The sequence below is a fragment of the Anabas testudineus genome, chromosome 13 (assembly GCF_900324465.2).
Source record: "Anabas testudineus chromosome 13, fAnaTes1.2, whole genome shotgun sequence".
NCBI classification, from domain to species: Eukaryota; Metazoa; Chordata; class Actinopteri; order Anabantiformes; family Anabantidae; genus Anabas; species Anabas testudineus.
The window spans coordinates 6,271,519-6,286,781 of NC_046622.1; the positions used below are offsets into that span (position 1 = coordinate 6,271,519).

At 39.6% G+C, this 15,263-nt stretch overlaps 1 protein-coding gene across 2 annotated transcripts in view; it reads right to left on the reverse strand.

Moving 5' to 3' along the window:
* b3glcta (beta 3-glucosyltransferase a) overlaps window positions 1-12,121 on the reverse strand; it is a 50,124-nt gene extending 38,003 nt beyond the window's left edge. For both annotated transcript variants that reach the window (XM_026376534.1, XM_026376524.1), the window contains exons 1-2: window positions 11,605-12,121; window positions 5,396-5,439 (exon numbers count right to left, since the gene is read on the reverse strand). In XM_026376534.1, the coding sequence (XP_026232319.1) occupies window positions 5,396-5,439; window positions 11,605-11,668 (108 nt within the window). In that variant the 5' untranslated portion in view covers window positions 11,669-12,121. The remainder of the gene's footprint in view (window positions 1-5,395; window positions 5,440-11,604) is intronic.
* Window positions 12,122-15,263: the final 3,142 nt, after the last annotated feature.

Sequence of the window (15,263 nt, forward strand, 5' to 3'; positions counted from 1 at the left end):
CAGAAGTGTTCAGCTTTGTGTTTCTAATAACAGGAAAAACTGTTGCCAACAGAGGCGACCAGACCACACGAAATTGTTGACAGTGGTCCAAATTTGGTTGCCTGGAGCAACAGGACAAGCGTTAGTGTCAGACCCTGCTGCGTAAGTTATTTAGGGTCACAGTGTGCTCACTGGCCTCAATGTGAGAGGGATGATAGATGTTTTGACCAGATATTAGCCACAAAAAGGAGGTTGGTCACTCAGAGGAAAATTTTTTAAGCGCCAATGACTCCTTTCTAGGTAATACTTCAGTGAAAGAGATGCTGTACATGTTGCTGTAAATGCCAGAGTTTCAAACGAGCACTGATGGTTCAAATTCATACCTGTATCTTATTATCACTCTAGCTCATAAAATACTAATCAGCCAACACTGATTGAAGTCAATTATACATAACTCTATGACTAAAACAACATAATGAAATAAGTTGTTAAAATGAAATAAATAAATGGTTTATAATAGGCTTCATTAACCACTCAGTATGTCGTACACAGAGAAAACAAATCATTACATTTATGTCCAAGTGAAACTAAATGACATGGTTGCTGCTGCAGCTTATATCAGTTCTGAAAATCATAGCGTATCAGAAAACACAAAACAAAGACATTTCGATTTTAATTAAATATTTTGTGTTTATTACATCATTACATTCCCTATTTCATATTGATCCATTTGAATACCATTAGTTTTCCATCTACGTAGATGGAGTACAGGTGCTATGATACATTTGGGTCACTGAGGTAACCTTCAGTTATAATTAAAGGTCATTTAAAACCACTTATCGTTAAGATGAAGGTATTCAGATGATTCCTCTAACCACCTTGATGGAGATTTTGAAAATGCCATCAGGACAGCTCTAAGTAGTTTTAAATGAGAGACATAAACTGAGGCTAGACTTGTTTCATTTTGTTGAACGAGCCACGAGGCAAACATTTACCGGGTAAAAGTCCCACTACCATCCGTCAGAAAATTTGTTAATTAGCTGGTTAAAAAAAACAAGTTCAACAACTACTAATACAGTCATGATGCTGCCCTGCACTTCCTGCCCCTGGCTTTTATTTTGACAGTCCCAGCCTTGTTTTCCCCTCTCCAGCTTCACTTATTCATCCCTCTTGGATTGTACCTGTGTACCACTAATCACCCGATCTGTTTCCCCTGGTCTCCCCTACTCTTTTCTAAGCTCGCATCAGTTACCCTGACTCTGCCAGATTGTTGTTTCAGTTTACTTTCAATACTATTCTTTAGTCAGCCACCCTGCTTTGTAACCAGCCTAGTTTCTTGACTTGTGTGTGTGTTTCTTGACCATGTTTTGACCTGGACCTTGACCTTGTCTTAGCCCTGTTTTTTGTATCGTGTTTTGAACCCTTGTTTCTCCCTCCTGGACTGTCCCTGACCTTCCTGTTTACCTGGCTCGTGGACCCTGGACCCCTCATGAGATACCATTGTGAGTTTTTTGTTGAAGTTATATTGTGTTTTTTGTTTCCTTGTTTACGCCGCACTTTTTGTTACCGTCTTATTTCTAATTCATGGACCTTTTGAGTTTTTTTTTATTTTATTTTTTTTATTCAGCACCCTGCTTTGACAACCACCATCTTGTTCTCCAAAGACTTCAACTCCCAGAGTTCCTAGCTTCCGGGCTGTCTCCCTCTATCATCCTACTAACCCTCTAATGAGAAACACCTTCTTGTATCTAGAACGTGTCTGGCATTTTAATTGGGTCCTAAAAACCATAACTCACAAATACACTGGTATGCTGATAGGAATTCGACAAAAAGACCTTACGTTTGTTGGTAATTAAAAAGGATATTGTATATTAACACTCAAATTAAGGTGAAACTGATTGCCTAAGAGTTAAAAAGCTGTCAGGTAATCCATGCAGGTTGTACACCATGTGGAAAAACTCATTTGTCTGGTTGCACAGAGCTCATCAGCTGAAGACTGGCAGCATTCATACAGGTTTGCAATCTCAATGGCTCTTCTGCTGAGATGAGGTCACCGCAGAGGAGTTAAAGCAATGATTCAGACTCGTACAGCTCCTCTTCACTTTGATTTTATTACATTAACAACTGCCTAAAATACAGAGCTGTGAGACAAAAGAAGTTCTTCAGGATTGTATTGAGAGCCTTTTAGGCAGCACAGATGAGAAACGCAACCTTTTTAAATGATGCTTAGAAGAAGCACAGCAACATGCAAACAATGGACAAGATGATGTTGTCCAAACAAACATGAGTCAAACTGAGAGGCTAGTTGAGGAAGGCAGGGGCTCTTTTCCTTCAAGACTGGTCATTAAGTCTACAACAGAAATGCACTTCATTTACTAGAAGATGAAGATTTTGAAGATGACGCTTTTTGAAGCTGCACGGTGGCAAATAAATGAAGCGTTTGAGTCGTATCTGAGTTACAATTATATTATAAAAGATGCCATTTAATGTTATTTTTGTTTATAGCTAATTGGAATAACTGCAGTTTGTCTGTGGCACACACCTTGTTTATATTATGTAACTCTGAGGCTACCACTTAGCCAAAAACACATGAACTAAATGAATGACTCACAAAGATCTGCACTTTCAGTTACTTCAGCTGTACAGGTTGTGTGCATGTTGAATGACTGGTTGTTGCTTTTTTCCAAATACTAGGAACATCGCCTGAAGGTGACGCTGAACCTTTGAGGCTAAAGCTTTCTGACCTACAATTCCTTTTTAAGAAAGTCTCTATATTTCCTAAGATAGCGGAACTGCAGCAGAGTGACAGGAACATTAACAAATTCAAGTGAATCACTGACTCTGCAGGACTCTCAGCAGGAACTTAGTTTCTAATTTCTCACTGTGTTGTCCTCATGCATTCATCCTCTCTGACTTAGACTCCTATGAGTGCACGGGGATCAAGGCACTTGTGCTTACATTAGCAAACTTGTAGTACACTTGTTTAGGCTGTTTGCGAAGCCCTGAAGCGGCAAATAATCAGAGCACCTGTGTTGACGTTGCCAACTTGTCCAAGTCATTTTAAGTTCAAACTGATGTCAGTCATCAGAGGCTTCAGGCCATCTTCAAAGGAGAGGGGTGAATTTGTGTTCCATTTGCAAGCCTCAAACTGTGTTCAAAGACAACTACAGAAAATTACAGCGTGGCAGTTCCGTATCATAAGCTTATTGCATCAGTGTTACATGTTAATAGCGTACCACACTATTGATGTAATGATTCACATGATTACCTCCATTGGAAAAGTGGTTGCAGAATGACAAAAAACATGTCTAACAGTTTTATAAATGGACAGTTTATAAATTTAATAACTTTGCTGTTGCTACTTTGCATTCTGCAAACTGTGTTTCCATATCCACGACCCACTACAGGAGCCGTCGCAGAATTTCAGCCAGATTTTAACCAAGATGGAATGAGTCCAGCTGTTTGAAGTCAGCGAGGGATCTGCTCTTTTGCAAAGCCAGATTTTCTACGCTGATCACTGGCCCAAAAAATCATGTACGATAAGCTCTGATCACACGGTGGAATAAAGTCCTACACTGGTGAACTGACTTCATTAGATGCAACACGTGTATAATATGTGTTATCTCAAAGCACGGTATAATATTTTTAATCTGTTCAAATATTTTTACTTTCCTGTGAAGCCAGCTGCTAATTGAACAAAATATTTGTGACTTTCACAGGATTCTGGAAACAATCATGTTTTTCCATTAACATGCATTAAAACTAAACACTGCTAAGTATTTTTTGTTTTTTTAAAAAAAAGCAAAGCCAGAGATACTGAAAATAGTTTATGAAATTAATTTCAATATAAAAAGCAACTGACTTCAGATCTCTAATCTGGGATCTTAGTATTGTAAATAAACGTAATCCCTGATTTGTTGCTTAAAAGACGTTACATGTATTACCTCTTAACTTTGTTAGAAAGCCAATCTTCTGTGTGAAGAGGATTAATTCATTACTTCATTCAGCAACTGGTTTACTTTTTAAATCATAAATCAGTTTATTTTAGAGGCCACTAATTTATGAGCATTTGTTGCAAATGTCGTGTGCTGTGAAACAGTGCCAGGTTCACCACTGTGGCCCCGATGCAAGTTCCTGGCTTTCCATTAGTAAACTGGAGCACTTTCATGACCTAAAAATCTGCATTCCTGTCTAATTTGTTAATGCTGTTTTTTAGCTCAGGAGAGCTAAAAAAAAAGGTGCAACAACACAGATTCCACTTTGCTGAGTTGTAGAGATAAAAAACACAACTGTCTGGGAAACACTTGTCAAATTATAGTGATATCAGCAAAAATTCAAATGCAGCTGAGATATTAGGATTTCATTAAGAAACGCGTTGTGTCTGACGATCAAAGGGAGAACAGCTACCATTGTGGTCCTGTGGTAACCAGGCAACAACCCCCGAGGCAAGCTCTCGAAAGCATTAGCAGCCACATGTCGGGGTCAAGAACAAAGACGAAGACCGAAATAAACTTTGAGGGTTTTTTTTTTTTCCTGATGCTTTTTACAGACATTTAGGTCTAAGAATAGATGTGTTGTTACAGTTTAAACAGAAAGTACATCATTAAACCATTTTCGCAGCACATTATACACGACTTTTATACATGATTATGTTTCCATTGTTGTGAAAACACTGCTCTTTTCATTCCCTTAATGGGTTTTGCTCTCCTGAGTACATGTCCTCTAAATCTTCCTTCATCACTCTGACAAGCAGCTGTCCTCAATTTGACTGAGTGTCCTCTCTTAAGAAGGTACAGTGACGCTGACACAAATTAGAAAACAAAATGTTTGTCTGCTTCTCATAAATGCAATCTAACTGAAAATGAGTTGTTTCACAAGGTTTTCCCATTTCCACTTAGATCACATAGGGAAGCTAGCTGAAGACAGTTTCTGTGTCTGTCCTAATTGTGTTTACAGCAGACAAATGAAAAAGTAACAGAGTGAAAGGGCAAGACTTCCCCTGCAGGAAACAATGTAGTTGACAGTAGAAAAAAGCATGATGGTTATTTCCCATTTCCGTGATGCTAAGCACCTCTGCCAGGAGGTTTACTGTTAACATCTTTTCAAACCAGGAAGAAGTGGAGCAACTGAACACTGTAATTGTTTATTTATCGGGCAGAAACTGCCGACTTTCAAAATTCTACATCAAGAAAATGAACTTGTACATTGTAATGCAGAGCAAATTAAACTTCTGATCTGCAGGACAGTAATTAATCCATCTAAAAAAAAATGTGTCTGTTTATTGAATTTGGTCAGGCACTTCAAGTTTTAATAGAGGTGAGGAGACAGGGAAATAAACAATTAACACTAATTATCAGCAGCACAAGGTTTAAGACTAATTTGCATTTAGAAAATAAAAAAGTACTGTTTTTCTTACCTGTGAGCCTTTTCCTGAGCTGCCGGCAGCAAAGTTGATGTGAACTGTAAGAACAGAAAGAAAAATACAATTTAAGTGTGGCTAGTGACACAAACGGTAATGAATCTTTTCAAACAGAGACACAAATTGTCTCCCATTTTTCTTCAGTGCACCTCTCTACATGACGAGCTGCCACACAGACGGGTTTAAAGGAAACAACCTGACTCATATTATCCGACCTAAACTCCATCATACTGTAATATGTTGGATCTCTAAAAATTCTCAATCCGAGTGTGTAATTAGAGCCCAGAGAGCTTCTATCCAATTACAATGTTATTGATTGTAAGACACGGCAGTGTTTGCAGAAAGATACCCAGGATTTCAAATCAATACATCAAAAACAGCACTGTCGCTGAGAATGAGTTTGTGCACTGGTTTATATTAAATGGGGCTGCCTGCACTTCAGCATCAGTCGCCTTTTAATAGAAGTGTAATTAGGTGAAAGAAGCAAGAAAAGGGTTAAATTTCCTGTCCTGACCCTCAGCAGCAGCGATTACACAGCACCTGATTAAAGGTTAAAAGCAGAGGACAGTGTACGTTTTCTAGGAACAAGCTAGCTGAAATTCATGCTGTCATGCAATATGCACAGCACGTGATGCATAAAGACCAATATAAATGTACAGATTTCCTAAGATAGATGCAATTCTGCTTTCATGACCAATTCTGCAGTAATTTGGTCAGATAATAATTTCAACTGTGGCAAAGGAACCCTCTTCTTGAATTATTCACAGAGCTGAGTTAACTTCAAAACACTTCTGTGTGTAGAGCCTGGAGTAAAGCCACCAGTTCAGTACAAATGAACAATGTAATGAACCTAATTATTTCAGTCATGAAAGCACCAAAAAAACAACAATGGATGCAGGCCAGTTTTCAAACAGTCCAAATTTGCCAGCTGAGCAGAAGGAATTTTTTTCTCATGTTCTTTTCAGAAAGAGAATGTGTCTTTAAAAGAAAGCAGAAAACCCACACATTAAGGTAGTGATTACACCCAAGGTCTTTACAGACTTTCACAGTAAGATGCACAAAATTTCAAAGGGATATGTAATTTTTCATACATGCTATTTTTAAGTACTTTTTTCCTGCACTTGCTTGATAAAACACTTGATTGTATAATGTCTGCTTATGTTAAATCAGCACCACAGAGCAAACTAAACCAAATTTAGGCTAACATAAAAATGTGTTGCAGCAAATCATGAGCTCTGTAGGCAGCAGACTGACTACATTGTCATCTGGCATCCCAGTTTCTGTCAGTATTAAAAATGCAGCATTTGGCGTGAAACCGAGTTTCCTTCAGGAATACATTCAAGTTCACAATACATTCTGCTACATCTGCTCAAACTTCCCATCTTTTCATTGCTCACCCTGGAGAGAGAGAGAGAGAGAGAAGCAGCGACTCACGGAGACAGAGGGGGAAGACGAGGAGTAAGCAGAGCGACTCCCCTACATTATGTCAGGAGTGCTGACGGGAGCACCTCCATCTCATCGCCTCCTCAACCTGCATAATCAAGTCTGTTGTTTCCAACCATGTTTTCAATTGAGCTGCACCGAGGGGAACTCGCTTGCTTTGATTTTAGAAAGTCTGGAAATCACTCTACATGATGAAAGCATCTGAATGGTTTAGTTGAATGCTTCTCAACAAGCTCCTCAATTTACATTGTCATTGTAATAAAAGCAGATGTCCAATGCAATTAGTCGAAAAACACTGTGCTCACAGCAATAGGAGGGAATCAAGTTGGTATGAGTTTATCCGAGGAGAATTTTAAAAACCTGAAAGTATGCACAAAATGTGTACTGGGTCCATAATTCACAAAACTACACCTTATTTTTTAATAAAGAAAAGCAGATGTTACTATAACATCAAACCTTTGAATTCATAGTACCGGTAATTATGCAATGAAATGTTTGGTTCCTTCCATGATTTAATTGGGACAAATGGAGCAGAAAAAACATATCTCCACCACATGAAAGTACTTGGAAGTAACTAAATCACACTACCGAAGGCAACAAAGCAGGTGTTTTATATTAACCTGAATGCTAATTAGCTCTGATAATCACCTCATCCATTTAATGAAAAATGAGAGACTGGTTACACTGGTCCTGAAGTTGTTTAATCTCACAAGGCAATAATAATAACCTTGAATTATTTTAGTGTACAATACTGATATTTACGGCACCCGGAAACCACATCAGTGCACAAACATCCCCAAGCCAAGGGTCATTAAAGCTGGATCCAGCTTTTACCAACCCTTTGTAAAACCATAGAGAGCAGCTCCCAGCACTCAAGAATTCTACCTGCATGGCACAAAATGGCGTAGAGTGGCTGGTGAAGAGACTCAGACATTCAGAAAGCCAAAGCGAATCAGACATAAAAGGCAAGTGAATATTCAACTTTAATTCTGCAGGTGGTGACAAAATTGACCTAAATGGGATTTTCATGTTGTTCTGCTCCTGCAACATGAAGGTGTATACACATTTAAGACAAAGTTTATTTCCATCTTGCAGAAGCCTATTCATGCAAATTTGATGCATGCCCTGTTCATTTACTGCTACATGTACTGACTGTACAGAGGTTATCTGTAGCTGGTAGCTAACTGATCCCTGTGTGTGTATAGAGCCCAGTATGTTCATATAACTACATACAGCACATATGGTGTCAGTGTTCAGTGCTGTTTGACCTACATGTGGTAAAGTAAAGCATACGGGTCGGGGTGGTTTTTTACCAGGCACAAATGTTCAAATAACACCTATTTATTTTACCCATGACGACTGTCTTTCACCTTTATACCTCACTAGCAAGCACAGATATCACACAAATACAGCGATTCTGTCTGGCAATAAGAGTTCATGCCTGTGACTTCTTAGATGTCTCATCACTGCTCTCAGAAAACTCCAATTCCTTCTGTTATGTGATGTTATGTTATGTTATGTTATGTTATCTTATCTTATGACCACTCTCTGTCATTCATGTCTCTGTGTATTCAGAGGAGCAATATAGCTTAAAGAGAGACATTTTCAAATCATGAAGACCTGTCTTGACCCCCGTTTGTGTTGCCAAGAACAAGTCTAGAACATTGTGTGCAATCACCCTTTAAAGTCGGCTTTGCTTATGCTCATTATTTACATTCAGTCGTTTGACGCTTTTGAACTTATGATCACATTTTAAGAAGATGACAAGTTTGGTTCGTGTAGGTTTGTTATGGATTCAATTCTCTCGTTCAACTTGACCAAAAATAACTCACTGTAGCAGCCTATTTATTTTTATGTGATGAAGACTCACTGCAGTTATTGAAATAAATAGTACAATATAGAATACTTTGTGGGGACCCCTGTAACACTAGTTTAAAAAATACAGTAGTAGCTCTAAAGGACAGCACCACAGATGGGACACAGTTCGTCAGCACATACAGTTGTAATAATTCATCTGATTTGTATTTTTGCAGAGTGTTCTGCAAACTGTTAGGTATGTAGAAAGCACAGACTTCATCTGGCATTGTGTCATATTAAAGTGAAACTTCTTCCCACACTAGCAACACCAGCAGCTAGAACTCGAACTCTCTTGAGAGTTTATTTAAATAGAATAAAAATACTTCATGTGAACTTCCTGAGGTGTTTTGAAAGATATTTTTGAATGTAGATAATTAGTTTGTAATGTTTTGTTTGCTGCATCTATCTGTCAAAAGAACTACATTCAAAAGAACTACATTTTTTTTTGTCAGGAATGCTAAAAGGTAGAACAATATGGATATGAATATGGATATTTTAATTATGTTTCTGATGTAGGTCACAGCATGTTTGTGAGAAATCAATAGGACATTGTTAATGGATAAAATAACCAGACAAATAAATCTGTTTTGGACTGAATTAAATTGCAGCATTGTAGACATATACGGAAATTTAACTGCAGCTTAATTTATGTTTTTAATTGGTAATTTGAATAAGTAAGACCTCTGTCTATCATACCTCTATCATTCCAGAGCCAAACGCTGCTCATTCAAGACAGTGCTGCAAAGGCAGCAGCACAGAGGAAACTCTTCCCCAGAGGCGTCTTTCAACTCCACCTGTGGGATCCAGGATCTCAGATCAGTTAGAAATATACAGTAATCTCTCCAACATATCCAGGATTTGAAATGGTACCAGGTGCCCTATCTGCTTTATGTGGATTCTCTCTTTGTGAAAGAGCCACAGCAGCAGCTGAACCCTGATGTCCTCTTAAATCACAGACCTCCTCACCCGGTCACAGAGAAGCCTTCAACTGGCCGCTGGTGTCACATTCTCTTAATTAAAAGCCAAAACTTCTGACCGCAGTGGCTCTGCTCTCGTTTCACCACCAACATCAAACCCCTTAAGGTATCTGAACTGAAGGAACAGAAAACAGAATAGAAACTAACCAATAGTTTGTGAACAGCACCCTTTTCTAGCATCTACGTAGAAATACAGACTTTACCAAATGAGGAGCAACTGAAATGTGATCTGTGTAAACTGGAGCACCGCAGCCTCAAAGCTGGATGTACCCGCTTCTCCTCCCGACGGTGTCACACTCTGCTCCAAACCGCTCTACGGTGCACGTTAGAAATGGCCATCTGCTGACGCCTCATGGCTGACATCAGTGACAGCCAAGGTGACACTTTAATGTCACCTTAAGGACACTCTCCAGACCTCAGCTGCGCCTTGATGTTAGGTCTATGAATATTACATTCACGGGAGCAGACAACTAGCCTTGTTAGAATCTGATGCCCAGCTAAATGTGCTCGACTGTGTGCCAAACACACAAACACAGCTTTCGCTTTTGCACAAGAAACCAGTGGGTTGCAGCAGAGATCCTGGCTGCCAATGCTGCCAAGACTGTACTAGTGATACATCCACATGATTGAACTGTAGTTCTTAAGTACTATATATGTTCTCATCCACTGGACAACGTTTCCAGGGAAGCCGGTAGACAACGTTCACCTTTAATCAGTTACTAAACCAAGACGTGCTTCAAATCTTTTAACTTGCAATGAGGATAAAGTGAAAGATAATTCGAAATGACCAGAAGACGCATAAAAAGAGGAGAGGGAGATGATTTTTTGAGATGATACATGATCAGCTGGAGGGTCGGCAGAGAAAAGGTTTAACCTGATTATCCAAATAGAATTAAATTAATAAATCAGTGTGACATTAAGTTGTTAGCCTGTAACAAAACAACATTTAACGCTACCTCTGCTTGCAATACTAAACTAACTGCAGACACTCGTGTATTCTGTTCTTCTTCTTCTTTTTTTTATTATTACACTGTGAAAATTGGTACAAACAGGACAGGCAGAGTCTCCTGTGCACAGCATTTATCTCATTCTGTTCAGGTGGACATCCACATGGTACACTGAGCCAATTCAATATTGGTCACTCACTGCAGCTCCCTCACAGCTGCAGCCCCACATTGTGTGCTGCACCCGACTGACATGACACTGCACTGAATTTATGCCATTTGTGCAGAGGTAGCACTGTATGCAAGGTTCATTAACACCCCTGTGAAATGAAATCCAAACCTTTAAGTATGTGTCAAAATACGCAATCAACCATGGGAGGAAGTAACAAAAGTAAATCAACACTCTTTCTGTGGGCTGCTCAGATTGTTCCCATGCTTTTCCTTAAGCTCGAAAACTATTTGCACGAGTGCAGATGTCGTTAATCTTTCACTTTAGTTTCAATTCTCGGTGCACAACGCGAATGACGGAGCCAACTCCGACTTGGAGGAGCTTACAGCAGCTGTAGCCGGAGGTGCAGTCATCCCCGGGCTTCACTCCCACCAGCGCAGCGTCGATGTGTCAGGAAGAAGCTACTTAACGCGGATTTCAAGAGAAATGTCGCGATTCCGACGACTTCCAGTCACTCACAGTCGAGTTGATCCGCACAAACCCACATGGCGACCGGTTCGTGCGGATCGCCTTTCAACTCCTCGGGAAGTTCGAGGCGGATCATGGCTCCGCACTTCTCAAACTGTTACGGAAACGCACTCCGGCTCGTCTCTGGCACCAAAAAGAAACCCACAGTGATCGACGCTTCTTTCCAAGCAGGGCTTCACCTTTCGAAGCAGGACAAACTGTTTACTGTTCAGGGAGGCACTGCGTCCCTCACAGCTGTTCGCTGTGAGCCTCCTGACATGCGGATTAGAAAGTAAAGTGGGGACTTACGGAAGGAGAGGAAAAGCAAACAGCGTGCCACTTTGTGCCCGACGCGAGGCTGGTTCGACAGCATCCTGGCAGAGTCCTGCGAGCAGTGTAGGCGGTGGAGAAACCTCTCGGTGCATGGGCTTTCTGACAGTGTTATAAAAAAAAAAAACTACAGGGCTTTTCCTTTCCACTGTTTCACGGAAAACGGGGAGTGGGTTTGTTCTCTGGTAGGAGGCATCCCCACTTTCTGCACAAGGCGCAGGGACGCGCTCTGCTGGTGGGATGAGTTGTCTGAACTCAGCTGACAGGGTGCTCGACCAGATGGTGCAAGAGGATCACACCGACATGCTCGTACTGTTGATGCCTTCAAGTGCCTCTTCTGAAACTCCTGCTTATGCGCACTGGAGCTGGGATTTTAGAAATACTGAGGTCAGGAGTAGAGCTGCGACTAAATGACTCAGGAAGGTTTTTTTAGTGGTCAGTAAATCATTACCATTAAATCTCATCAAAAACCCAAATATATACAACCAAAAATAATAAGAAGAAGCAGGTTTTGCCTTTATTTGGGGGGGGGGATGACTTAATTGATTAATTAATTGGCAAAATAGTTGCCCAATAAGTGACTACATTGCCACATTCCTCAATACCAGAATAAGTGTAATTGACATACAGTAAAATCTTCATATCATCTAAAAAACAGCTGATCTCGAAGTCCTGATGATAATAAACTCCATGAATTAATAATGACTCCATTTTCTTTTTGGTCCTCTGTCAGCTATGCTGCCTGGATTTCGAGCTCCTAAATGAGATGCAGCAGTTGCTAATTCTATAAATATCGCCTGTGATTTTTATTTTGTGCAGTGTCAAGTCTGTCAAACGTCTGTTGTGAAAAAGGTCAGGCAGCACCAGCCGTTTACGTGATAAAGCATAGATGTACTGTATAGTAGAGTTTCTACGAGTTCACCTCCATCTCTTCCAGTCACAGACATATTCAGTAGGATACTTGCACTTGGAGAAGCAACAGGAAGCTCTTCTCAGGGCTGAGTGGGAGTGTGCAGACTGCGGTTCATTGACATCTGTCTCACATTCCTTTAAGTTAAGTAGAACTCGTTAGAACTTCTTATTCTACCGTTCCTATTAGACAGAGTTTGCTGCATTATTCATTCTCGGTGTCACTTCCATTTGAGCAGGGACCTAATTAGCTAAAATAATTGAAAACACCTGAGCCTCTAAATACACTTAGTTGCTTATTTAGTTGTTTAGCATAATGTGTTTCTCTATTCTCTGTAGGATACGGTAATGTTGGATATTTGTGTTATATTCTCATCCTAAAACAACAGCATATGTTGCTATGTGCCACTGTTTCACAGTCTTCATTTGTCATGTCATGCACAGGTGCAACTACACAGTACCAGTAGTTAACATTCAGAATGGCTACGTTGCATTTAGATGTTGCAGAGCTGTTTTGCATGCAGGCATAATACTACTACTGCTACTGTGTTTAGCTGTACAGGTGTGTTTCCTGCAGCACGAGCTGAGAAAAGATTTACTGCTTAAACATGAGAATTCAGGCTTTTCTTTCATATATTTGCCTCATTATCCTGAAATACACAATTGAAAAGAAATGCACTGTAATAATGTGTCATAATGAAGATGGTGTGATTATATATGCTCCACAGAATATCGTCAACGTTAGATGTTGACATGACATCTGTGTTCTGAGTCCCATAATCACCACATTTTAGCAACAAGAGTGTTTCTCTGCTTTGACAGCTTTATAATTTGTTTTCTTGAATAGATTTCTTGAAGAAGCACAATTTCCGACATCCTGTGAAGGCAGCCTTCTTTGAGATCCACTTTGACATATCACTTCGGATTTATGACTATGAACATGTCTCTCTCAACACTAGAAACACGAAAACCAAGACAGCGTCACCCTGAATTTCTTCCCCAGTGCCAGTAAATGACAGAGCAGATTTGTGGACAGTGATGGTTATTTGATTTAACAGAGAAAAAGTCAGATTTTCTGGTTCATGACTGCTGGCAAATGAAGCAAAGTGTCTGCAGTTCATTGTCACTGAGCAGATTCGTGTTTTGTTTGATGTAAGGCTTGGCTCTGTAGTTTTTGGAGAGGTGAACATGTCATTAAATCTTTATGAGCTGCATAGAATCATCGTAATAACACAGTAATTAACGCTATATGTCAATGTACTGGGGTAAAATGATTTTCACTTCCACATCCGTGTGGGTGTAACTCAAAAGGCACGGGTTTGTGGATAACTCTGGTCTGTCATTAAGCCGCTTCCCTCCCAGAATATTTTTGTCTCCTACTTTCTAAATTCTTTCTTTTCCTGCAAAGGTACTTATAGTCACTGAGCATTCCTGACTATATCAGAGATCCCACTTCTATGGATAATTAGGTTACAGGATAGGGCCAAGTACTAATAGTCAGTGTAATCAAAAAATAAATGTGGTGCACATACCCTCCCCTGGGTCTCTCTTGTAATTATTATTTGTCGACATTTAGTTGCACACCGTGATACTTTCTCTGTAAGACAAGAAAGGAGGAGTGCTACAGTGTGTGTGCTTGTGTTTGTAGAAAGAGAAATTGAAGGTTTTCAAGGTGTCATGGATTTGATTTCTATGAACAGCATCCCAATAAAACACTATGTAAATACACAGAAGATAATTTGGATTGTGCAAAATGACACTCTAAGATACGTCATTTTATTTTATTAGGACACACTGTTTGCACTCATACAGTATGTCTCACCTGTCCCCTTACTCATACCTAAAATGTGCTGCTAAAAGCTTCATTCTCCATGTCATGTGTTCTCTAATCTAAAATATTACTCCTTCCTATTGTGCCTTAAAAAGGTGGTTTCCACTGTGACAAATTCCAGCGTCAGATAAATGTCACACTTTGTCGAAACCTTGAAAGTTATAAAGCAGGCGGAGAACATCTAAAACAACAGCACCGCAGTAAAGGACATTTCAAGTATGCAGGATTTTATTAACCAAACAATGTATGCCTTCACCTAATCATAAAACACTTACAGGCAGAGTTTAAATATTTGACTTGGTTATAATAAAAATGAGCAACTCCCTTTGCTTTGCTCATTAGTGTGTTTTTGCATAAACTCACTCACTAAATTAGTCCATTGATGCCTCAGGAATACTAAGGAAGACATGCTTCACAGCCTGAAGTCATAAATGTAAAAATCATTGTTGCTGCTTTAGTCTAATGGTAACAAGTTCCCCACTGTTTTACTTTATGCCAACACTTACCGCTGGACACTTGTGTTCCAAAATGCAAATTAACAGCCTGAAATTTGTGAAAATCCTCCACATTCTTTGGTCTTCTTCATTTAGTCATAACAACATGCTGTTTAATGCATCTTTATGCTGCAATTTACATGTTTTCACACTTAATTAATTCATTCATTGTTTTCTACATGGTCTATTGTTGAGAAAACCAAAGGTGCATCATTACATGTAGCCCAAATTCTCACTACTATTTCAAAACTTTCATCTTTTTTCTGTTTTTATACTATTGGTTGCTGCAATGACCCAGTTTCCCAATTGTAATCAATACAGTTTCATTATTTGACTTCAGATTCTCAGTAGTGCTTATGAGACGATCAATATCAGTAGGGGTGAGGTCAGTTTGGTGGCTCCAC